Source organism: Colias croceus, chromosome 28, assembly GCF_905220415.1.
Source record: "Colias croceus chromosome 28, ilColCroc2.1".
Taxonomy (NCBI): Eukaryota; Metazoa; Arthropoda; class Insecta; order Lepidoptera; family Pieridae; genus Colias; species Colias croceus.
The window spans coordinates 1,708,386-1,735,317 of NC_059564.1; the positions used below are offsets into that span (position 1 = coordinate 1,708,386).

General features: G+C 36.6%; 1 protein-coding gene across 1 annotated transcript in view; it reads left to right on the forward strand.

Annotated features, from left to right (window-relative positions):
• The first annotated feature begins 163 nt into the window (after positions 1 to 163).
• LOC123704195 (endoplasmic reticulum junction formation protein lunapark-B) overlaps positions 164 to 26,932 on the forward strand; it is a 34,150-nt gene continuing 7,381 nt past the window's right edge. Inside the window, exons 1-7 of the mRNA XM_045652507.1 lie at positions 164 to 492; positions 7,420 to 7,655; positions 12,769 to 12,901; positions 13,347 to 13,443; positions 18,823 to 18,938; positions 22,080 to 22,209; positions 22,860 to 22,994. Of these exons, the coding sequence (XP_045508463.1) occupies positions 466 to 492; positions 7,420 to 7,655; positions 12,769 to 12,901; positions 13,347 to 13,443; positions 18,823 to 18,938; positions 22,080 to 22,209; positions 22,860 to 22,994 (874 nt within the window). The 5' untranslated portion in view covers positions 164 to 465. The remainder of the gene's footprint in view (positions 493 to 7,419; positions 7,656 to 12,768; positions 12,902 to 13,346; positions 13,444 to 18,822; positions 18,939 to 22,079; positions 22,210 to 22,859; positions 22,995 to 26,932) is intronic.

The following is a 26,932-nucleotide window of genomic DNA, read 5'->3' on the forward strand; positions in this document are numbered from 1 at the left end:
CTCTATTTTATAAAGGCTACAAACAATTTTGCTTTCACATTGTTTAACTTATGATCACAAAATCGGTTCTGTAAGCGATTTTTTAGCACGCAGGCAGCACTAGTTTGACTGCACTGTCATACGTCAATACGTCAAAACTTTTTGATAGTTCGTGACAGGGAAGTGTCACCTTTCAATCGCGTCGTATTTGTTTCGGCTTTCGCTCTTCGTACCTATTGTTATAATCTGAATTTTTATTATTCTTACAAGAAAAGTGTTTCCAATACAGAGCTGACTCTATCAATCGCTAATATACCTGAAATGTTATACCAGTGGTTCTCGAACAATTTTAGGTTATAACTATCGTAAAATATTTCGCGTACCCGTATGTGAAAATAAAAGTAACTTTTAAAGTTTTTATCGTGAAAGTACAAAACAGTGTTTGTGGTTGCTTGGTTCTCTGGTCTACTCGAAGAGGAATAAAAGATGGGTCTCATAATATCACGATTCCGAGTAAGTGTTTCAAATAACGTATTATATTAACAGTATGAACTAGGTATGTATTGTAACGTAGCCAAAAACTATTTCGATATTCGAGTACATTTGGCGCGAATTCAAACTCAATGCTTGACCTATTAGATGATATGATAATCCAAAAACAGTTATCAGGTACCAAAATAAATTTTTATTATCATAAGTTTTATTTATAGTTCAAAATGTCGTTAGTAACGTACACACGTATTATCAAAATATACTCTACATACCTACCTACTGTATGTTTTCCTTATTGCATGTTTACTTTAGTTTTTAAAACAAATAAATGAAGAGCCATAGAAATTTTATTGAATTTTCTAAAAGTCTTGATAGTACCTACTACCTACTTGCTTATTCATCATGATTCATCATTGAACAATACTGAGTATTTATCAATAATGATTAAAAGTATTATTTTTATTAAATTCAAAACAAATAGATGTTTTATCTTTCTTTTCTCTTGAATGAAAATTATTGAAGAAAAAAAAACACACAAGTAGTTTCATTATATTCTATAAATATTATTCAGTATTCCCCTAATTATATTTTTTATTTCTTACTTATGCAAATTATTAAAAAAAATGATATTTTAATTCTCCTAATTATTTTTGTGTTGTTTACGCAAATTATTATAAAAAATTATATAATGCATTCATTGCATACAAGATTGTGCAATTAGTTATTGAAGTCATTTTTTGATTAACAATTAACATCCTGACATAAAACCATAGATAGTAATAATAGTTTCCTTATTAGGCATTTCTGTAGCAATACTTTTTATATTTGCATATATTGCATATTTGCATTTGCATTACTTTTTTATACTGTGTATATTTACTAATAATAATTAACATATATTTGAAATAAATTATACATTTACATGAGTTATTAGTATAGACAATGTTTTAGCAACTAACATTTGAACTGAATTTCTATGAAAACAAACTGTTTTTATCTTATACAATACTAGCAGTTCTTCCCACATTGCTCTACTCCTATTGGTCTTAGTGTGATGATATATAGCCTATAGCCTTCCATGATAAATGGACTAACAGTGAAAGAATATATCAAATCATACTCATAGTTCCTGTGAAAAGCGCATTTAAGCATACAAACTCTTCAGCTTTATAATATTAGTATAGATTAAAATATTATACAAATATATCACATTAAAGGGACTGACCCTTTCTTAAGCGACTAGCTGCGCTTTGTGGTCTCACCCGCATGGTTCGGCCCCTGTTGGTCTTAGCGTAAAGATATATAGGCTATAGCCTGCCTCGATAAATGGGCTATCTAACACTGAAAGAATTTTTCAAATCAGTAGTTCCTGAGATTAACACATTCGAACAAACAAACTCTTCAGTTTTATTATATTAGTATAGACAATAAAAAACAGGTTCACAAGTCAAATCAGGTAAATAAATATTAAACAGTCAAGATAGAATTATTATAACACTGTTAAGGGTGAAAAAGATATCTAGATATCAAATAAATTATTACATGAATTACAATATATGACTCATAATATTGTCTTTTTGTAATCTTATCACACATTGATTTATTTAAATATGTACATATTGCAATTCTTAATGTTAATTGCATTTGCTATGATTTTAATCTATTTTTATATTTATTTTGTTTAATTCATGTCTGGTATTTAAAACTAGTTGAACAAGAATGAACTGGATCAAACTACATTGAGAGTATCTTTAAATGAAATATCGGTCATAACTAATCTTATCTAAAATCAATAGTTTGGTACATGTGAATAACAATTTCATAATGTTGTAATACATTTTTATGCATCTTTTTTAACAAAGTTATTGTGACTTTTTTTTTATATTTATAGTTATTACTTATTATAGAAGGAATAAATTTGATTTCTTTTGCTAACAAGTAATAACTGCGTTAAAAACAACCGACTTCAAACTTGCACTTGCAACATTTACAAATACAGACAAAAATGCTCATAAAATAAAAACTACTGGGCCTAAAGAATCACGTAAATCGGTTCAGAAACCACATAAAAAAAAAACCATACCGGCCGAATTGATAACCTCCTCCTTTTTTTGAAGTCGGTTAAAGAATTTCATAGAATGTTATGATAGCTCAAGGCCTTTTTAAAACAACCTTAAATAATAAGGTAAATTCAAGATATGTGGAACGAACTTGACTAAGTGGATTGAAAAACTGCTTGACATTTGCATTAAAAATTATTGTTTATGGTTAGCTCCAAATTCTACTACATCTATACTAAAATATTTAATATTATAAAGCTGTATAGTTTGTTTATTTGTTTGAATGTGCTAATCACAGGAACTACTGGTCCGACAAATAAAGCGATAGCCCATTTATCGGGAAAGGCTATAGGCTATATATATTATCACGCTAAGAGCAACAGGAACCGAGCACTGCGGGTAAAACCGTGGGGTACAGCTAGTTATTTATAAATAGAACAGTTATCTTAAAGATCATCATACGATTTATTTTTCAAGTTGTGTAGTCTTTGTTACCTCAACAATATATACACAAGAGGTCATCGAGGAACCTACTGTATTTCAGAATATATTTGTATATAATTAAATGTATATAGAGGACTGAATTCTTGAATAATGAACAATATATAAACAGATTGAAGTATATAGTTGAATCATATTGTATTGTTTCTTATACAATTGATGTTGTTGGATATGTAACTTCAGTATTTGTTTTATTTATATTATGTTTATATGCAATATGTTAATGTTTTTGAAACAAGATGAAAATATTTTTCTATTTTAATATGGTATTTAATTTTGTTTGCTGCATAGTTTATGAATAAAAAACTGAATACATTTTATTTATTACTAGCTGTTGCGTGCGGTTTCACCCGCGTGGCTCCGCTCCTGTTGGTCTTAGCGTGATGATAAGCCTATAGCCTTCCTCGATTAATGGGCTATCTAACACCGAAAGAATTTTTGAAATCGGACCAGTAGTTCCCGAGATTAGCGCGTTCAAACAAACAAACTCTTCAGCTTTATAATATTAAGTTTAGATTTGTTTTATAGCGAAAAGTATTTAAAACATCAAGCTTTAAATGTAAAATGAAATTTTAGTTCTTGAACTGAGTTTCAAAATAATAAAAACTGCAAGATCATGTTAATATTTATTTGATTGAAATAAAAAGAGCGTGTGTGCCGAGCACACGTGTCAGAAGTGAAACTTCTTTGGCAAGATTCAAAGATACTGAAATCGTCGCCTTACTTCAGGACGTGACGGTCTTGCTATGACGCGACCTTGAAATTTTACTCTCAACGCGTGTAAAGAAGTTTGAATGAAAATAAAAAATGCATTACAGTTTTTGAAACTGGTAAAAATTGGTAGTTAAACTACTTCGTCTTTGTGTCAAAAACTTTCATAATTAATCAATTTGAATTGAATGGTATGTAGGCGGTATTATTGAGTTGTCTTTCGTCCGTGATTTCGTCTACATTTTTTTTACTTATACTAGAAAAGATGTCTTATTTATTTATATATATACTATCGATATGGGCTAGGAATAAATGTTTAAATACATAATATATAATATTGTGTGTAGCAATTTGCTTCTACAGTTTTACGCGCAGATGAAAAGAAAGAGAAATTGTGAAAATTAAATAATATTATAATATATTATATACAGTAGTTAAGTACATAGAAGTTTTTTCGTATACCTATCGCTCGATATTCGTTGTATAGTATCTTTTGGATCAAATAAATGTAATGAGTAATAAACTTGAAAGCATTTTGAACATTGACCGCTATATTTGAAATACATCGTATTTTTAATAAAATAGTCGTTATTGCGTCAATAATATAATATATACGCCAGCTTGACTGTAATATCTCGATAAAATTGAATTGATGAGCAATCCAACTATCCTATCCTACTCCTACTAATCATCACTACATAGTAGGTAACTAGGTATATAAACAAAGTCGCTTTCTCTGTCCCTATGTCCCTTTGTATGCTTAAATCTTTAAAACTACTGGTTTAAATAATAAAATTGGTTGGTAAGCAATAAATTATTTGAATTTGAACTACGCAACGGATTTTGATGCGGTTTTTTTTTAATAGATAGAGTGATTCAACAGGAAGGTTGTTATAACTAGCTTACCGGCCGCGGCTTCGCCCGCTTTCTCTAAAACGATTTGAGATTTAAACTATCCTATCTCTCAAGTTGGATCGAACTGCACATGGTGTGCGAATTTTAATATAATCGGTTAAGTGGTTTAGGAGTCCATTGAGGACAAACATTGTGACACGAGATTTATTAGGTTTTAGACAAAGCTGGCAAAGCCGCGGGTGGTAAGCTAGTAATAATTATTATAAATGGGAAAGTTTGTGAGGATGTGTATGTGTGTGGTTACTCTTTCACGCAAATACTACTGAACCGATTGCAATAAAATTTATCACACATAATATAGAGGGTAACTTGGATTAACACATAGGATAGGTTTTATCCCGGAAAACCCACGAGAACGGGAACTATGCGGGTTGTTCTTTGAAAAGGCGGGCGAAGCCGCGGGCGGAAATCTAGTATTACATAAGTATTAGAAAGTAAAATTATGATTGATTGGCATATCGATGTTGAACTGCAATGGTAACTGAGACATTGAAAGTAAACGGAAATTTAAAACTTTTAAAAATGATGATACGAAGAATATATTTTATCTGTATGTCATTTTTTTAAATGATTTAGAATTATTTTAGATCTATATTTTCATTCATCGAGCTAGAGTGTCAAATTTTATATTTGACTAGTTGCGCCTCGCGGTTTCACCCACGTGGCTCCGCGAATTTTTCAAATCGTACCAGTTGTTCTTGAGATTAGCGCGTTCAAACAAACAGAATCTTCGGCTTATAATATTATGTATAGATTTAGATACGACTCTTAACTACCTCTATTCTGGAAAAAATAATAATTTATTAAGTTTATATGGAATAGCAGGAGATTTACCGGACAAAACTTCTACGTGAATTAACTGTAATTAAAACATACAAATTACTCGTTTGTACTACATACTATGTTGATGAATGACGTCACTATTAAGTAACATCGACTTACAATAGCCAGTAAGTTATATTTATTTCAATACTTGAAGATAACGCCTTTAGGCGTTCGTTACGGTCTAGCCATTTTCGACTTTCATTTGCGAATGACCTAGATTTTTGAAGTACACTGTTTCAGTGTTTGAAATTTATAACACGTTTGAGCATTCTCCTCTCACAAATATTATAGCTAATATTAAAAGCTGAAGAGTTTGTTTGTTTGAACGATCTAATCTCGGAAATTACTGGAACGATTTAATAATTTATAATACACTTGTTGACATAATTCGACTTAAAGAAGTATCAGTTAAAAACTGTCAAAAAAATATTGCGATGATGGTTGCGAATGAGAAAGGAAATAGTTATTAAAGAAGTTTTTTTATTTGCTAGTTACTATTTAACTCGAAATTCTTATTGTTTTAAAAATACAAAGATCTATGTTGGTTCAAAAACTACTTTATAGTTTATTTCATCAACCCGAAGCCAGGCCAATCTTATAGTACCTATAGATACACATAAATCAATTCAAAATACAACAAAGCAATTAGGTATGTAACTTGTATTAAATAGAAAATAGATTCTAGATCGTATTATATTATGAATTGTATTATAGTGCATTTACATCAAACGAGCGAATGCTCATTTTAATTTCTAACTCCACCATGTCAAATTCTTTTAGTGTAAACAGGCGCGGCGTAGAGCATTCTTTCGTTGCTCTTAGTGCATTCGAAAAGATTCTATGCAATGTTCTAATACTGAACAACACTGAATACAAGTTTTCGTTTACACTAAAAGATCACGAAAAAATGCTCTTGCTCTAGCTCTAGAGCTCTATGTTCGTTTGGTGTAAATGCACCGTTACATGAATAATTGTATAATTTCAAGGTTTCTACATTAAGGTGATTAATAAGGTTAATGTGATTAACAAAAATGTGCTTAAAATAGAAAATTTATTTATTAGATTTTCTCTATGTTTTTTTTTCTGGTATTAATACGCATTAGTTATTAGTACCCAAACGTATATTTTATGGCTCAAATTGCTGTATTCAATGTGTGATGTTGTGATCTTTTAAAATCAACATTAACTTTTTTTTAAATACTAAAGCGAAATGCAGTGAAAGCTGGCTATTAAAATTTGTTAAATATTGCTATGTGAATGGTATAAGCAATATAATTTATTTTTCGGTTACATATGGGTGTTTATTATTTATTGTATATTTTATCTATTTTTGTTTTGTGATAATTCGGAACTAATATCGGGCACTTTAGCAAAACATGTCCTTGTATAGAATGATAAGGAAATTTAACGATATCTCTCGAGCTAAATTCCAAAATATTTTCGCTACAGAACAAACCAAATAATTAGCAACCATAGAAAAACATGAGGACTTTTTTTTCAAAATAGGTAAAAGTAAATTTGAGTTTATTTTATCAGCAATTCTTCCCAATATTCTTCTTTCTTTTTAATCCTATAAAGTTCCCGATCCAAACTGATAGCGACCGTTCATACTGTAACTAGTTAGTAGTAGTATAGATCACAGAACATATTATGGATGGTCTCTATTGATATTTACAATACGCTAATCACGAGTTTTAAATGTAATAAATGGCGAACTTAATGGCGTTTCGGAAGTTAGGTGCAGTTGCGAGTGCGGGTGCGCACTGGTCCCTTAACGTCCCGCTAAAGTCTAAAATTGTTTTTTGCGCATCGTACGATGTTCCGAGCCGCCATTAAGTTTGAATCGTACTATCTGTGATAATAAACTTTTTATGTTTATAGAATGTACCTATATATGTTTATCTGTGTTTAAAAAGCACCCAATCCTCCCTTTCAGCGCAAGAAAACGACAAAGGAGATACTCGAAGAACTAGAAACTAAAATAAAGAGCATAGAGAAAGATGGAGAGTACAAAGAGCAGACGCACAAGCGTGTGATCGGCATGATAATGGTGAACTCTGTGGGGCTGTACGTGCTGTTCGCACTGCTATACTACTTCATGTACGTGGGCAAGAGCCAGTACTGGGTGCACTCGGTGATGTACGCGTCGCCGCTGCTCGTGCTGCCCGTGCTGTGAGTATAGCAGATATATTTTATATAGGAGTAGTTCTTGTACGCTATTGGTTAGAGTAGATATGCGTAGTTAGGTTAGGTTAGGTAGGTTAGGACACATAGACAGGTGGCTCGCTTAGCGTCTATAGACGTTGTTGCTGATGATATAAAAGTAGGGGAATATACAGCTGCCTGTGCTGTTAGTATAGTAGATATAGTAGAAACGATAAAGAGTATAGAGAAAGACGGGGAGTACAAAGAGCAGACGCACAAGCGCGTGATCGGCATGATAATGGTGAACTCTGTGGGGCTGTACGTGCTGTTCGCGCTGCTGTACTACTTCATGTACGTGGGCAAGAGCCAGTACTGGGTGCACTCGGTGATGTACGCGTCGCCGCTGCTCGTGCTGCCCGTGCTGTGAGTATGCTGGATATAGTGGGCGTAGTTCTTGTACGCAAGAAAATATGTAGGTAGTAGATATAGTTGTAGGAGTAGTTCTTGTATACAAGCATTTATGCTGCGGCCGCACAGATACTGTAGCTAAGTAAAACAAATACGAATCCCGCCTCTTGATCGATTTTTTTCTATTATTTCAAAAATTGATATAAAGACATAGGTACCTACCTATTTTGCATTTTTTAATAAGAATTTCCAACAAATGATATAGATAACACTATACATACATCACTTTCATTAAATATATAGTATTCTGTACCTAATAAACGAAATAAAATATCCCACCAAAAACATTTTCATGTAAAATGTTGCCAAGACGAGCCCATATGACTCGCACTGTCAAAAAGTTATCAGATCTCATGTAGAGCGAAGCTTCTAACACTACACGCCCTAACTCTACAAGGCCTAACTTCACAAACTCTACACCTTAGTCAAAATATGTGGCTTGGCCATTTCGCTACATTCACATCGGCGTAAGGTGAAAAATTAATTCACTGTGCATTACTTTTGTGTTATACAATAGTTCTTGTAGTAACGAACGGCCAAGCCACATATTTTGACTAAGGTGTAGAGTTTGTGAAGTTAGGCCTTGTAGAGTTAGGGCGTGTAGTGTTAGAAGCTTCGCTCTACATGAGATCTGATAACTTTTTGACAGTGCGAGTCATATGGGCTCGTCTTGGCAACATTTTACATGAAAATGTTTTTGGTGGGATTTCATTTCTTTTTGTAAGTTGTTTGTAACAAAATTTTATAAGTATGTCGATTACAGTTTTAATTTTTTTTTAACAAGGAGTACCTATACATATATATATCTAGGGAAACCAAGTTTTAGATTATTAGATTAGACCTCTAGCGTCATCAAAATTTAATTTAAAATTACAGGTCTCATACAAACTCCCATCCCCTAGTTTAAGGGATTGGGGGATGAAAGTTACAAGTTTTATAATTTTTTTGTTGTTTGTGTGCTAATACTAGCTTACATACAAAATTTCAGCTTTCTAGGACATTAGGAAATACCTTAAGAATTTTGATGATCATCAGTGAGTCAGTGACGAAATTAGCGTTTTTTAGATATAAATAAAATCTGAAGTATAAAAGCTAATGTAATTAAAACTTAATATGTTCAATAAGTCCGCTATTGACAATATATCCCGAAAATTTTGTTGATCTAGCATAATCCAAACCCAATTTATGAGGATTCAAAAAAACGTCGAAGCGCTTCGAGAAAAGGTAGGTAGTGCCCGTGCTTGTTCGCTTGGCTCGTCTTGGCGGGGGCACTACCGTGCCCCCAGATAATTCTACATTTTCTGGCGCAATAAGATCTTTTTAACTAAAACATATTCTCACAAATAATCAAGTGTTATTGCACTTCCTTTAAAACCTTGCAGTCTATTTATGGCATTCACTTGAAATTATGATGTCATCGATTTATCATCGCGCTCAAACAATATCGTACAGTTATAGAGTACTAGCTGTTGCCCGCGGTTTTACTCGCATTGCTCCTCTCCTATTGGTCTTGGCGTGATGATATATAATCTTCCTCGATAAATAGGCTATCTCAGACTGAAATCATTTTTCAATCGAACTCAGACCCGTAGTTCCTGAGATAATCGCGTTCAACCAACCAAACAGACCAACATACTCTCCAGCTTTATAATATACTAGCGGTCCGCCCCGGCTTCGCCCGTACTAGGCTACATAGGCTACTTTTTATTGGCTACTTAGGCTATGTTCTTCCTCAGGGTCTAAAGATTGTCTTTGCCAAATTTCATCAAAATCGGTTCAGTAGTTTATGAGCCTATTCATTACAATCAAACAAACAAACAAAGTTTTCCTCTTTATAATATTAGTGTAAACTAGCTGTGCGCGTCAGGCTTCCCACGCTTTGTGGAAAACTTAACAAATAATACTAATACCTGCCTGAAAAAAATGCTTCAAAATCCGTCGCGACGTTTTAAAAATTTAAGCACACATAGGGACGGATAGACAGAGACAGGGACCTTGTTTTATACTACGTAGTGAAGTACATATTATAATAGTATAGATTTAAGTATAGATAGGTAGTATTAATAAGTTTGCGCCATTCTTTATTACAGCCTTGTAAGTTGTAGGTGTGATAAAGGCTATAGGGTATAATGTTTCTAGACCTAGCCGGGGATCCAGTTACAAATTCTATTTATACGTGGGCCACACTGAAAGTTTTGCGTAACTAATAAACAAAACAATTTATTTGTCCAATATTATATTTACTACTTTTTAAAGTATTCTCCGTTACATTTAAAACACTTTTTCATCCGTTCAAAACATTTCTGGAAACATGAGGACCATTGGTCTGAGGGTATGTTTTCTGCGTGCTGTTTGAAAGCAACCACGGCCTCTTCTGGTCTCGTAAATGTCGAACCACTCATTGAATCATAGATTTTTGGGAAAAGGAAGAAATCGCAAGGTTCTAGGTTAGGACTGCGTGCGGCATGAGTCATGTGCTCTATGTTTTCAGTAGCCAAAAATGACTTTGTTTTGTTCGCGGTGTGCGCCGAAGCACTGTCATGGTGCAACAAGATGCGACTTCTAGGTCGCTTTTCTCTTATTTTTTCTAAGACATTGGGCAAAAAATAGTGGTGTACCACTCGGCATTAACAGTCTTTTGTTACTCAAGTGGGATAGTGCAGACAGGATTCGTCTAAGAGAAAAATAATGCAATCATTTGTTTGCCAACCCTTCTCGCCTGCCTCAATTTGGTTGGTTTGCTGTCACTTTCAAACACCCACAAAGAATATTGGTGTTTTCTTTCTGGAATATAACCATATATACATATTTCATGTCCTGTCACGATATTATACACGGCATTAGAATGTCCGTAATTGTACTTTAATTGCATTTCTTAACACCAATCTACTCGATGTCGTTTTTGTTCTGGAGTGAGTTTGGGAGCAATTCACCGGCAACCAAGCTTCCTAACTTTGAAATGTTCATGTAAAATTTTCTGAATTTGTCTCATACCAATCCCCAGATGTCCTCGAATCTCCTAATAAGTGATATGGCAATTTTCTTAAATTAGTCGTCTGATGGTAGCCATATTTTCCTCCGTGATCGCAGTTGAGGGTCGACCTTCACGACTTTCATCATTAAGAGAAACACGGCCGCGATGAAATTCAGCATATCAATGCCTTACAGTGCTCAAATAAGGTGCTTCCCTCCCAAAAGTATTTTGAAGGCGTGCAGTGCAAGCTTTCGGAGAAAACGAACTTTTAAAATCATCAAAAATCATCGCCCTAAAATTGTTTCGTGTTAGTTCCGTTTTTGCTACGGACAACGGACTTCAACTTGAGATAAAAAAAAATTGACACGAGCTTCCAGCCAAATTTTTTTTTCCTCAACTTATGAGACTTCATAGGTTAAAAAAATATAACATTCAAAATTCAAACATTTATGGGTGGCTAGAAACGCAAAACTTTTAGTGTGCACTAGGTAGATTTACGCACGTTGACCCAACGACTATGGGTACTGTATTGGTACTAAAGTTTTAAAATAGGTTATGTGTTATAGGATAACTTAAGATGTAAAATGTTTGGAGAAGCAACTAAAAACGACTTCTGACTATAATCCTATATTGTGTAGGTATATCTATATGTAACAAGCAAAGAGGTGATCGATATTTCTTAAGTGGAGTCGCAGTAGTCTTCTATAGTGGGATAAATATGAGTTGATGATGTTGATTAAGACGTTTTTCGTTGATATACTTACACGTTCATGATGATTGTGATACATGAATAATATTTGGGGAATAAATAGCATATTCAATTATAAAGATAATTTCATACAGAAGTAAGAATAGTAAATCGTTATCAAGCTGTGATGCGTTATTTCTGACTCATTACGTTGAAGATTACGTATGAAAAAGATGACGGCATACGAGACAGATGCGTTTGTTTATATATACAACTAGATTTGAGCCCGCGACTTCGCCCGCGTTTTCAAAGGAAAAACCGCATAGTTCCCGTCCCCGTGGGATTTCCGGGATAAAACCTATCCTATGTGATAATCCAAGCCGCCCTCTATATGTGTGCTGAATTTTATCGTAATCGGTTCAGTAGAATTTGCGTGAAAGAGTAACAAACACACACACACACACACACACACATTCTCACAAACTTTCCCATTTATAATATTCGAAGGATTCATATTGTGTAATGTATTGATAGTAATCTTAACATAAAGTCTAGAAAATAAAAAGAAATAGAAAATTATCTTCTTAATCTGTGAAATTATATGTCCTTTGTAGGATGCTATATAAGCGAGACTTTAGAATGACGAAATAGAAATAATAATCAGGACATTTTTGTCCTGAATGAATAAATGTTTATGATCGAATATAATATGTCTATAAACATACTAAATTATATATGTATATATATACTTATTGGAACGCACATAATGATAAGGGTGATAGCCATTTCATTAAATGCCTATGCTCTATTAAATGGTGCCAATTAATTAACCTCCTGAATGACACGTAGGTAGTAGTTCAATTAAACGACTAGATTCTATTTCGATTAATATTTAACTACTTGCCTAGGCAAATTATTGAAGCTAAGATCAACTTGCCACATGCCTATTTAGAAAATGTCACCATATATTATTAGATCCATACAATAACACATAAATTTTAATTTTCCAGGGTTATATTTCTACGGTCGGCTATATCGTCGTACTACACGTGGACTTTGAACAAGAACAGAGTAAAGCTGACGAAAATGAGAGACGAGAAGAAGAAAATATTAGAGGAGGTTATGAATACGGAGACTTATAAGGTGACGTATTAAAATAAAAAAAGACGTGTGGCACTCGGCAAATTTCTATCCTTTAACCACTCAATAAGGTCGAAAATCCATTGCAAGAAAAACCCTCTGAATGTTATTTTACACCATTTCATTATACATTGCTGGTCGCATTCAAATCTCTACCCTATGACGACACAATACGGTTATAATTAATGAAAAACATGTCATGAAAAGTCCTGTTTTGCTTACGTCACTGTTTCAATGTACATTCCAGATCGGATTCAAATCTCTGTCTTATATCCGGGCAATAAGGTCTTATCTTAGTATCAATTGTATACTAATCGTCTCAATGTTTGTTTACACCATTTCACTATACATTAGGCGAATTCTCTACCTTATTACCAGACAATAAGGTCCAATATCCATTGAAAAATCCTCTTAATATTCGTTAAAACCCTTTCGATATACATTGCAGGTCGCAAAGGAAATACTAGACAAGTATGGCACACCGGAGGAGCAATCGAAAGCGTTGAAACCGTTCACTCCAACTGTAACTCAGAGCACACCACAGGGTAATTAATTAGTAAACTAGCGGTCCGCCCCGGCTTCGCCCGTGGTACATGTTTACGTTTTTTCTACATAAGATCCATCCTCGTACTTCAAGAAATATAATAAAAAAAGAATTATCGAAATCGGTTCAGCCGTTCTCGAGTTATGCGCTTACCAACACATTTTGCGATTCATTTTTATATTATACTAGCTTCCGCCCGCGACTCCGTCCGCGCGGATGTCGGTCTTCGCGTGGATGGTTTATTTCTTCATTTTGAGTAACTCTGACAATGACATCTTATAAATATCTATTGGACCCAAATACGGTTAGGCCTATAATAATACGCAACGTGTGTTCGCGGTTCTACAGAACAACGTCTATGGATAAAACTGAAAAATTAAGATTATTTTTTTCTACGTATTTTTCCAGGATAAAAAGTATCCTATTTTACGCCCAGGATAATAAGTTATAATTATACCAAGTTTCATCGAAATCGAACCGTTAGTTTTCACGTGATGCCTTCACATACAGACAGACAGACAGACAGACAGACAGACAGACAAAAATTTTTTTAATCACATATTTGGGTTTGGTATCGATCCAGTAACACCCCCTGGTATTTATTTTTTCAATATTTTCTATGTACAGAATTGACCCTTCTACAGATTTATTATATGTATAGATAAGATTATTGTAGTGTGTAAGTATGTTATAGTTCAGGATACATCGCCCATTTTTGAAAGTGACTACTATCAAGCTAATTTTCCGTTTGTAGCTTTATTTTGATGAGACGCCCAATAATTTCGTGTACGAAAGTCTCGATTGTGGTAGCTAACAGAGATAATAAGGATAAAAAATTTTGATTTGATGGTTCTCAAATATTTATTACTAACTGAATTATTTTTTTGTTCAATCTCAAGATAATTACCTAAATTATTCGAAAAAATATTTGTCCTACAAAATCTATGGTTGGTTCAAAGAGTCCCCCTTTCCAAAGTTTATCGATAACGAGGTCATCATAAATGATTACTAACAAGCTGAGTTTTTGTTTTCACTTAATTAATGTTTATATAATTCAACAGACATATTGTCCTACAAATTGCGTAATAAATATTTGAGAACCATCAAATCAAAAAATTTTATCCTTGTTATCTCTGTTAGCTACCACAATCGAGAGTTTCGTACACGAAATTATTCGGTGTCTCATCAAAATAAAGCTACAAACGGAAAATCAGCTTGATAGTAGTCACTTGCAAAAATGGGCGATGTATCCTGAACTATTATAGCTATCCTGATTGTTGCACCATTTATTATGTAGACGCGTCACCCCATTATAATGATATTTGAACAATAATTAATAATCTGATCGATTTTCCTTAGGGACAAGTATGTGATTAGCCTTCTGTGTCCTACCAGACCGATACATTTTTTTTTTCGTCTCCACCGGGAATCGAACCCAGGTGCTTCGCTCACGCGTCAACCACTGTACCAAAGAGGCGGTCTTATTATTTTATTATTTATAGCAACAACAATACATCTGAAAGTTTCAACTCTATACCTATCACGGTTTATGAAATACAGGCTGTATTGACATACGGACAGACTATGAAATATTCGTAATAAGACCCTTTCGAACCTGGACCCTAAAAATAATATACAGACAAACGATAATCTTTTTAAAATAACCTAAATTTTGGCGCTATGCTCAACAATTTAGGGCTTAAAGTCACTAATATTTGCACTCCTAACAGTTCATTTAATTATATAATCAAATCACTTGATCATTTTAGCTTTAATAAGAATAATATTGTAATTATACTATATGGAGATAGTTTAAATATAAAAAATAAGGATATTGATGTAGGATTTCAAAAAATGTTGGAAATTAGTAGTCAGACTAAATGTAAATTTATGTTGTGTACATTGCCGTACCTACCTGGTTTGACACAAGAACAAAATAGATTAATTCATAATATGAATTTAAAATTGTATAATGTAACAAATCATCATCGTGATGCATTTCTTTACTTTGACATTAATTTGTGTATTAAATCTTTTACTTTGACAAAGAATACAGTGTATCTGCCATCTAGATATAAGCGAGAACTTGCTATGTTAATAGCATATAATATTAACCAGTCTGGTACATGTTTGTTATCAGACCCTGGATCTACTATAATTTTATGTAGTAGTAATAATAATTATATACACCAACCTTGTGTTGACAGAAAATCTAGCCCTAAGCTAGATTTAAACTAGTATATAAGACAACAGCTAAGCAGACTTTTTCTATTGTACATCAAAACATTCAAGGCTTGGCTAGCAAATTATTAGAAATAGAATTATTTTTAAATCATAATAGAATTAAGGTTTTTTGTGTAACAGAACATTGGCTTAAACAATGTCAGTTGGTAATAAATATTGATAATTATACATTAAAAAGTATATACTTCAGGACATATGCTATTCATGGAGGTTCTCTTATTTTTGTACACAATAGTGTAAAATGTAAAGAACGAACTGACATTGTTAGTCTTTCTGTAGAACGGACCATTGAACTGTCCTGTGTTGAACTGGAGCGTTACATTATTGTTTGCGTTTATAGACCCCCTTCCAGTGACTATAATATGTTTGAGACAGTCATGGAAGAAATATTAAAGCGTTTAAGTAGGAGTAAAAAAAAAGTTATAGTATGTGGTGATTTTAATATTGATATACTTTTACAAACACAAACGGCTACACGAATTGTTAATTTGTTTCAGTCATTTAATCTGTATAAACTTTTTAATGAACCCACACGAATTACACCTACTTCTGCAACCTGTATTGATAATATATACTGCGACTGCTTCTGTTTAGAGAAAAATATTCTCAATACACTCACTTCGGATCACTGTGGCCAGAAAGTAGTTTTTGAATGGGATTGCTTACCTGAATTTAAAAGAATTAATGTTAGGCCTATAAGTAAAAAAGGCATTAATAAATTTAGAGATAATATTAATAAAAACCTGCCCGTACTGAATGATCAATCCTGTAATAATAATCCTTGTGAAATGTTTAAAAATCTTTTCAATTTAGTTCATAATGAATTTGAAAAAATATTTAAAGTTAAATCTTTAAATATTACCAAGGATTTACCATTTAGTAAATGGGCGACACCTAGCATACATAGGTGTAGGATCGTTCTTTATGAGTTATATGGTATGAAGCAATATAATAAAGACCCATCTTTTCTTAGTTATGTTAGAAATTACTCAAAAACTTTTAAAATTGTTTGTTTTACTGCGAAGCGATTGTATATCAGAGATAAAATACGCGAATCGGATAATAAAGTTAAAACAGTTTGGTCTATTATTAATGGTGAAATGGGTAAAAGCAAATCAAGTAATACTATAAAACTTGTAAATAATGACAGGGTTATTGACAAAAGTGCTGATGTTGCGCTTGCTTTTGAAGAATTCTTCAGTAGTGTCCCTGTTACTATTACTAATAGTTTAAATTCGTCTTCAGCACTTGCAGAAACCTTTTTGAGGGACCATGTTGCGGGGTGCAGTACATTATTTGAATTACGACACGTAACTGCTAGTGATATTGTTACTGCCTTTAAGACGCTTAATCTAAAAAATACTTGTGATCTTTGGGGAATGTCCGTAAATTTAGTTAATAATATCATAGAAAATATTGCGAAAAATTTAGCTTTTATATTTAATAAGTGTTGTGACTATGGTACATTTCCTAATTTACTAAAGCTTAGTAAAGTTATACCTCTATTTAAGAAGGGCGATCAAGAAGACTGTAACAATTATAGACCTATCTCTATTTTACCAACATTAAGTAAGGTATTCGAGAAGTTAATATTAAACCAACTGAGTAGTCATTTTGCATCTAATGATTTACTGCACACCAAACAGTTTGGTTTCACAAAGGGGCGCTCAACCACAGATGCTGGGGTTGCACTTCTAACACATATATATAAAGCATGGGAAAACTCAAAAAATGCTCTGGGGATATTTTGTGACCTCTCCAAGGCATTTGACTGCGTTGAACATTGTACTTTGTTACGTAAACTTAATCACTATGGAATTAAAGGAAAAGCACAGAACCTCATAGCGTCATACCTGCATGATAGGATACAGACTGTAGTTGTTAATGGAGAACGTTCTAGCGGTGCGTCAATTAACATTGGTGTTCCACAGGGGTCAATTTTAGGTCCCTTCTTGTTCTTGGTATATATCAATGATCTTCCCTATTATTTGCAGGATAGGTGTGAAATAGTTCTGTTTGCAGATGATACCTCATTAATTTTTAATGTGGATAGGCATGACCCAAATGTTGACGAAGTGAACAGTGCTCTTTTACACATATCTGAATGGTTTAATGCCAATAATTTATTATTAAATGCTAAAAAAACCACTTGTGTTGAATTTTTACTTCCTAACGTAAAAAAGTTGAACAGAGATATTACCTTGAACGGGGAGGTATTGCATCCTACTGAGTCTACTGTATTTCTAGGGTTAACATTGGACGAGAAACTACAGTGGGGAGCCCATGTCAACACCGCTGCAGGTAAGCTCAGTTCAGCTGCATATGCAGTCCGAAAAATAAGGCAACTCACCGATGAAGATACGGCTAGACTGGTTTATTTCAGCTACTTTCATAGCATTATGTCCTATGGAATTCTACTGTGGGGCAGGGCTGCAGATATAGAAACTATATTTATCTTACAGAAAAGAGCCATTCGCTCTATATATAATTTACGTGCTCGGGATTCACTAAGAGATCATTTTAAGAATACTGGTATCCTTACTGTACCATCACAGTATATATTTAATAATATTTTGCATGTACACAAAAGCTCCGACTTACACACAAGAGTAGGAGATAGACACGATTATGGCACAAGGAACAGGAATAGAATTGAAATGCCATTTTTCCGATTAGCTAAAGTTAAAAATTCATTTATGGGTCAAGGTATACGCTTTTACAATAGAATTCCTCACAATATTAAAGAGTTTAGTAGTTCTCAATTTAAAACTTATATAAAAAATGTATTAGTTCAGAGAGCGTACTACAATATTCAGGAATATATGGACGATAAAAACCCATGGAGGGTTGTCGCGTAAAAACCACAAGACAGTTCATTGGCATATTATGATATATTATGTAGTTAGATATAAGTTTCATATATTGTAATATTTACATGATTTTAAAAGAGCAACTATGGAGTTTCTTGCCGATTCTTCTCCATAGATCACTGCTTTCCGAATCGGTGGTAAATGTTAAAATAATTATGTAATGACGATTCGAAAGTGCTACTAAATAGTAGTCTAATTGAATAAATGAATGTTTGAGTTTGAGTTTGAAAAATATTTATTTATTTATATGCGAAATTTATTTACAGCTACCCCCATTCAAATAAGACAGAGACAGTTCTCCTTACAGACATCTACCCCCAATAAAAATATGAATCTTGTACCCGCCACGCCAGGGGTTGTTTTTAATGGACCAAGATTGAGGGTGAGTTTTTTTTTTTATTAAATACTATGTTAAAATCTTTTGTGGTTATTGTTATATATTTATCCATGAAAAAAAAAATGGTTGTCTGTAAAGTCGGTTTACAGACAACCATTCCTACCAGTCCTGCTGCAATACGACCAAGCTGGGATCGATCAAAAAAGGCGACAACACTCTTACAAAAACACCAGCTGAGACGGAAGCTGTTCTGATGCAGACACACTTCCCCGGCTGCAAATTCATACAACGACATGAAAGGAAAGATACGGCAACCCACACACCATGTGAGGACAACTGGAGTACTGCTGAGCTCATAGTCAGTAAGGAAAAAGTACAATGGGCAATCGACAGCTTTCAAGCATACAAGGCACCTGGTCCAGATGGTATATACCCAGCTTTATTACAATGGGGGGGACCGATACTCACGTCTCATCTATCTGCCATTCTGACATCCAGTCTTGCTCACGGCTATATACCGACCAGCTGGAGGACTGTTGACGTTATTTTCATTCCTAAACCAGGGAAAACAGACTACACGGATGCGAAAGCCCACAGACCTATCAGCCTCACATCCTTTTTACTTAAAACACTGGAACGGCTATGTGATAGACACATTAGAGATACTGCCCTCGCGCGTTTTCCACTACATCGGAACCAACATGCCTACAGCCATGGTAAATCTACCGATTCGGCCTTACACTGTGTGGTGTCCAAAATAGAAGAAGCCCTCCAAGAAAAATCAATGTGCCTGGGCACTTTCGTAGACATTGAGGGAGCTTTCGATAAGACACACTACTCAAGTATACAAAACGCCCTATCACAGCATGAGGTTAACCCCACAGTAGCCTCATGGATTATAAACATGCTAGGCAGTAGAGAGATACAACTTAGCAAGGATAAATCAAAGAAAGTGCTGGTCACCAGAGGCTGCCCACAAGGGGGAGTTCTTTCACCGCTCCTGTGGAACCTAGTTGTAAACGACTTGATCAGCACACTAAACAAAAACAAATTCCATACCATTGGATATGCAGACGACCTAGTAATACTTATCTCTGGTAAGTTCACGAGTGTTGTCTGTGAAATTACACAGAGAGCTCTATCGATAGTTGAGCGCTGGTGCAACAAATATGACCTTTCAGTGAACCCGCGCAAGACGGAACTTGTTCTATTCACCAACCGACGCCTTCTAGGAAGCTACCAGCTACCAAAGCTATTTGGCTCCGTACTTCAGTTATCGAAAGAGGTTAAGTACCTCGGGATTACCTTAGACGATAAACTTAACTGGAACAAACACCTTGAAAACAAGATCGAAAAAACAAGCATTTCTTTCTGGCAATGCCACAAAATGATTGGTAATAGATGGGGGCTCTCCCCGAAAATCACAATGTGGCTCTACAAAAGCGTCATAAGACCAATGCTAACCTACGGCTCTGTGGTTTGGTGGCCAAGGACACAACAATCGGCGGCTATAAGCAAACTGCAGAGATTTCAAAGACTCGCCTGTCTGGCAATCACTGGCAGCATGAGCACAACACCAACTGCTGCGATTGAGGCAATGCTCGACCTGCCACCCCTACATCTTTTTGTAAGACAAGAAGCTCTAGCGACAGCTGTAAGGTTAAAGACACAAAACCTCTGGAGAATGTTGCCTACAGCACACAGTAAGATCTTAACTATAGCAGCTGAGAAGGAGTCCTCACTCCTTGCCATAAGTGATAAGATCCCAAAGCAATTCATCTTTGACAAGAAATATAAGATACAGCTACGTGAATACACGTCAGAACACAACAGCGTTGAAGACCTTCTAATCTTCACGGACGGGTCCAAGACTGGAAATGGTACGGGTGCTGGGGTCTTCTCTGAGGACCTAAACATTAACATCTCGCACCCCTTGGGACCCCATAATACAGTCTTTCAGGCTGAATGCCTAGGACTTCTACTTGCAGCTTCGGCCATAATTAAAAGAAATGTAACAAACTATTCGATTCGGATCCTATCGGATAGCAAAGCAGCACTCATGGCAATCAAAAGCCATGAAATCACTTCAGGGTTGACCCTTGAGTGTCACTTAGCCCTAACTAAGGTATGTGACCTGGGAAATTCCCTAGTATTACAATGGATAAAAGGACACAGTAGCTCACGTGGAAACGATGCTGCTGATATACTAGCCAGAAGGGCATCTGAAACACCGGTCATGGGACCTTTTCCCATTATACCGCTACCTGCTAGCTGGACCCGGATGATGATTACCCAGCTCACTAGCACTGCTCAGAGAGCGGAATGGTCAAGCAGATCTGACTGCAAGCAAGCCAGAGAAGCCCTACCGGACATTGACTCGAGACTTGCACGTCGGCTTCTCAACCTACGTAGAGTGCAACTACGTGTAATAACAGGGACCCTCACAGGGCACGGCCCCTTTAACAAACATCTCTTTAATCTAGGGATCACAGACAGTCCGCTATGCAGAGCATGCATGGCGACCGAGGAAACGGCAGCCCACGTCATCATGGAATGTAAGGGGGTTGCGGAGTACAGGGCAAGATACCTGGGGTCTCCTGGGTCCCTCCCCGAAGCCTTTGGCAGCCCTCACAAGCTGCTTGGCTTCATGGAGGAGCTCGGGTGGTTTCAGTTTTAGCTGGTTTCCCCCACCTCCCTCTCTCACGCAAAATAGGCGCTTGACGTCGAGTTGCGGAGAAATGCCCGTCTATTATTATATGTATAAAGTCGGTTTACTCATTTACTGACGATAGTTGAACGTGACAGCGTCCGATTGTGCTTCTTTGTCGCTCGTTCCGCGCTCTCGCTTGCACTTCAAGTCTTACGGAACGCCTCAGAGCGAGGTAACGCCGCATGAGTCATGTTTTTTCGTGCCTGCAGCCGGCTTTATCGAATTATAAGACGTTGTCACGTCAAAAAGTAGATAAAAGCCGTCTTTACAGTTTTATCCTGTTAATCCAAGTTACCCTCTATATGTGTGCTAAATTTCATTGTAAACGGTTCAGTAGTATTTGCGTGAAAGAGTAACAAACACACACATACATACTTTCGCATTTATAATATTAGTAGGAAGGATAGGATTAGTAGGAGTAGGATATTACAAGATATTTTAATATTGTTTTATGTATGTTTAACTTAATTTTTCAGGCGGATCAGTTACCACGCCCGCTACCGGACAGCAATAGATCCGCGTTGGATAAAGTTGTGGATTATTTACTGAAGGACGGACCAAATTATCGAATGGCGCTCATATGCACTGAATGCTTTTCGCATAATGGTGAGAATATTTTTTAATTTACACTACGTCTTGTACTTTTAATTTTAAACCACTTGTTGTCTAATATAAGATATAAGAGCTAGCGCACAAGAGCAACTTTTGTCTCCGCAATGGGAGAGACAAAATAGTTGCGGAGACAAAAGTTGCTCTTGCGCGCTTGCTCTTATTTGTATATTGTCATGAAATTAAAAGCCGGTTGACTTATAGTATCGACTTTAACATATTATAATACCGAGTTTCTCTTTGCGATTTTGTCCCCTAAATCAAATTGAATCCTGATTCTGACCACGACCCTAAATTTGATTATCACTGACTCTGACCACGACCCTCTGATTTTAACTGATCATGAAGCCGAATTTTATTCTGATTTTCACTGCTCCCGAATCCGACCCTAATTCTTAATCCTCTTTCTTGCTAATGAACATTATTGAAGTGAAACTTCTTTATCGGGGTTGGAAAAAAAATTAGTGTAACATTTTTCCGTTACGCGCCATCTTTTTCTTATACCTACCACGCGTGATACGACGTATTTCTGTAAAGTTGCATATAGTAAAATTTTTATTGAAAAATAAGGTCATAAAGAAGTTTCACTTCTTACGTGTGTACACTAGTACACGCACACATTTTTATTTTATATTATTTACTTACAGGCATGGCGATGATAGAAGAATTCGACTATGTCTCGTACAAATGTGCATACTGCGGCAAACTGAACCCGGCGCGCAAGCAGCGGCCCGCCGCGCCCGCGCTCACCGCACACCGCGCGCTCGCATACCACGCAGCCGGTGAGTAGTATACACAGACATACAGACAGACATACACACAGATATACACAGACATACAGACAGACATACACACAGATATACACAGACATACAGACAGACATACACACAGATATACACAGACATACAGATAGACATACACACAGATATACACAGACAAAAAAAAAGACGTGTGTCACTCGGGGACATACACAAAGATATACACAGACAAAAAAAGACGTGTGTCACTCGGGGACATACACAAAGATATACACAGACAAAAAAAAAGACGTGTGTCACTCGGGGACATACACAAAGATATACACAGACAAAAAAAAAAAGACGTGTGTCACTCGGGGACATACACAAAGATATACACAGACAAAAAAAAGACGTGTGTCACTCGGGGACATACACAAAGATATACACAGACAAAAAAAAAGACGTGTGTCACTCGGGGACATACACAAAGATAGACACAGACAAAAAAAAGACGTGTGTCACTCGGGGACATACACAAAGATATACACAGACAAAAAAAAAGAAAGACATGTGGCACTCGGGGACATACACACAGATATACACAGACAAAAAAGACGTGTGTCACTCGGGGACATACACACAGATATACACAGACAAAAAAAAGATGTGTGGCACTCGGGGACATACACAAAGATATACACAGACAAAAAAAGAAGACGTGTGTCACTCGGGGACATACACAAAGATATACACAGACAAAAAAAGAAGACGTGTGTCACTCGGGGACATACACAAATATATACACAGACAAAAAAAGACGGTTGTCACTCGGGGACATACACAAAGATATACACAGACAAAAAAAAAGACGTGTGTCACTCGGGGACATACACAAAGATATACACAGACAAAAAAAAGACGTGTGTCACTCGGGGACATACACAAAGATATACACAGACAAAAAAAAGACGTGTGTCACTCGGGGACATACACACAGATATATACAGACAAAAAAAAAAGACGTGTGGCACTCGGGGACTGCCGCGGTAAAGCTATTGCATGCTATGCCTTCAAGCCACACCTCCGCCCGTCGGAGTGGGGAGCGTGAGGTTTTTTCGTTACGGAATTTCTCGATTCGGTCCCCGCGCTCAAGGCCCGCGATAGAAGCTATGCAATAGCTTAACATATACTGTTGGCATTAGTCTATAATAGACAATGTAATATTAATTAAGTTGGCAACACTCCATCTTGTAACAATATGTCTATGTCCGTCCATTACTACTGTACTGTTATATTGTAAAAGTCGGTTAAAATAAAACTCCACATCTAAAAGTATTTGCTGTTTATTATTTCAACTACATATACATGACACATATGCACACATAAGCACACACGCATGCTTCACGCACACGCGTATGATATAGACAAAAACACAGATGTACTTGACACACAAGCTTTGTAGTAATAATAATAATAATAGACGGGCATTTCTCCGCAACTCGACGTCAAGCGCCTATTTTGCGTGAGAGAGGGAGGTGGGGGAAACCAGCTAAAACTGAAACCACCCGAGCTCCTCCATGAAGCCAAGCAGCTTGTGAGGGCTGCCAAAGGCTTCGGGGAGGGACCCAGGAGACCCCAGGTGTCTTGCCCTGTACTCCGCAACCCCCTTACATTCCATGATGACGTGGGCTGCCGTTTCCTCGGTCGCCATGCATGCTCTACATAGCGGACTGTCTGTGATCCCTAGATTGAAGAGATGTTTGTTAAAGGGGCCGTGCCCTGTGAGGGTCCCTGTTATTACACGTAGTTGCACTCTACGTAGGTTGAGAAGCCGACGTGCAAGTCTCGAGTCAATGTCCGGTAGGGCTTCTCTGGCTTGCTTGCAGTCAGATCTGCTTGACCATTCTGCTCTCTGAGCAGTGCTAGTGAGCTGGGTAATCATCATCCGGGTCCAGCTAGCAGGTAGCGGTATAATGGGAAAAGGTCCCATGACCGGTGTTTCAGATGCCCTTCTGGCTAGTATATCAGCAGCATCGTTTCCACGTGAGTTACTGTGTCCTTTTATCCATTGTAATACTAGGGAATTTCCCAGGTCACATACCTTAGTTAGGGCTAAGTGACACTCAAGGGTCAACCCTGAAGTGATTTCATGGCTTTTGATTGCCATGAGTGCTGCTTTGCTATCCGATAGGATCCGAATCGAATAGTTTGTTACATTTCTTTTAATTATGGCCGAAGCGGCAAGTAGAAGTCCTAGGCATTCAGCCTGAAAGACTGTATTATGGGGTCCCAAGGGGTGCGAGATGTTAATGTTTAGGTCCTCAGAAAAGACCCCAGCACCCGTACCATGTCCAGTCTTGGACCCGTCCGTGAAGATTAGAAGGTCTTCAACGCTGTTGTGTTCTGACGTGTATTCACGTAGCTGTACCTTATATTTCTTGTCAAAGATGAATTGCTTTGGGATCTTATCACTTATGGCAAGGAGTGAGGACTCCTTCTCAGCTGCTAAAGTTAAGATCTTACTGTGTGCTGTAGGCAACATTCTCCAGAGGTTTTGTGTCTTTAACCTTACAGCTGTCGCTAGAGCTTCTTGTCTTACAAAAAGATGTAGGGGTGGCAGGTCGAGCATTGCCTCAATCGCAGCAGTTGGTGTTGTGCTCATGCTGCCAGTGATTGCCAGACAGGCGAGTCTTTGAAATCTCTGCAGTTTGCTTATAGCCGCCGATTGTTGTGTCCTTGGCCACCAAACCACAGAGCCGTAGGTTAGCATTGGTCTTATGACGGTTTTGTAGAGCCACATTGTGATTTTCGGGGAGAGCCCCCATCTATTACCAATCATTTTGTGGCACTGCCAGAAAGAAATGCTTGTTTTTTCGATCTTATTTTCAAGGTGTTTGTTCCAGTTAAGTTTATCGTCTAAGGTAATCCCGAGGTACTTAACCTCTTTCGATAACTGAAGTACGGAGCCAAATAGCTTTGGTAGCTGGTAACTTCCTAGAAGGCGTCGGTTGGTGAATAGAACAAGTTCCGTCTTGCGCGGGTTCACTGAAAGGTCATATTTGTTGCACCAGCGCTCAACTATTGATAGAGCTCTCTGTGTAATTTCACAGACAACACTCGTGAACTTACCAGAGATCAGTATTACTAGGTCGTCTGCATATCCAATGGTATGGAATTTGTTTTTGTTTAGTGTGCTGATCAAGTCGTTTACAACGAGGTTCCACAGGAGCGGTGAAAGAACTCCCCCCTGTGGGCAGCCTCTGGTGACCAGCACTTTCTTTGTTTTATCCTTGCTAAGTTGTATCTCTCTACTGCCTAGCATGTTTATAATCCATGAGGCTACTGTGGTGTTAACCTCATGCTGTGATAGGGCGTTTTGTATACTTGAGTAGTGTGTCTTATCGAAAGCTCCCTCAATGTCTACGAAAGTGCCCAGGCACATTGATTTTTCTTGGAGGGCTTCTTCTATTTTGGACACCACACAGTGTAAGGCCGAATCGGTAGATTTACCATGGCTGTAGGCATGTTGGTTCCGATGTAGTGGAAAACGCACGAGGGCAGTATCCCTAATGTGTCTATCACATAGTCGTTCCAGTGTTTTAAGTAAAAAGGATGTGAGGCTGATAGGTCTGTGGGCTTTCGCATCCGTGTAGTCTGTTTTCCCTGGTTTAGGAATGAAGATAACGTCAACAGTCCTCCAGCCGGTCGGTATATAGCCGTGAGCAAGACTGGATGTCAGAATGGCAGATAGATGAGACGTGAGTATCGGTCCCCCCCATTGTAGTAAAGCCGGGTATATACCATCTGGACCAGGTGCCTTGTATGCTTGAAAGCTGTCGATTGCCCATTGTACTTTTTCCTTACTGACTATGAGCTCAGCAGTACTCCAGTTGTCCTCACATGGTGTGTGGGTTGCTGTATCTTTCCTTTCGTGTCGTTGTATGAATTTGCAGCCGGGGAAGTGTGCCTGCATCAGAACA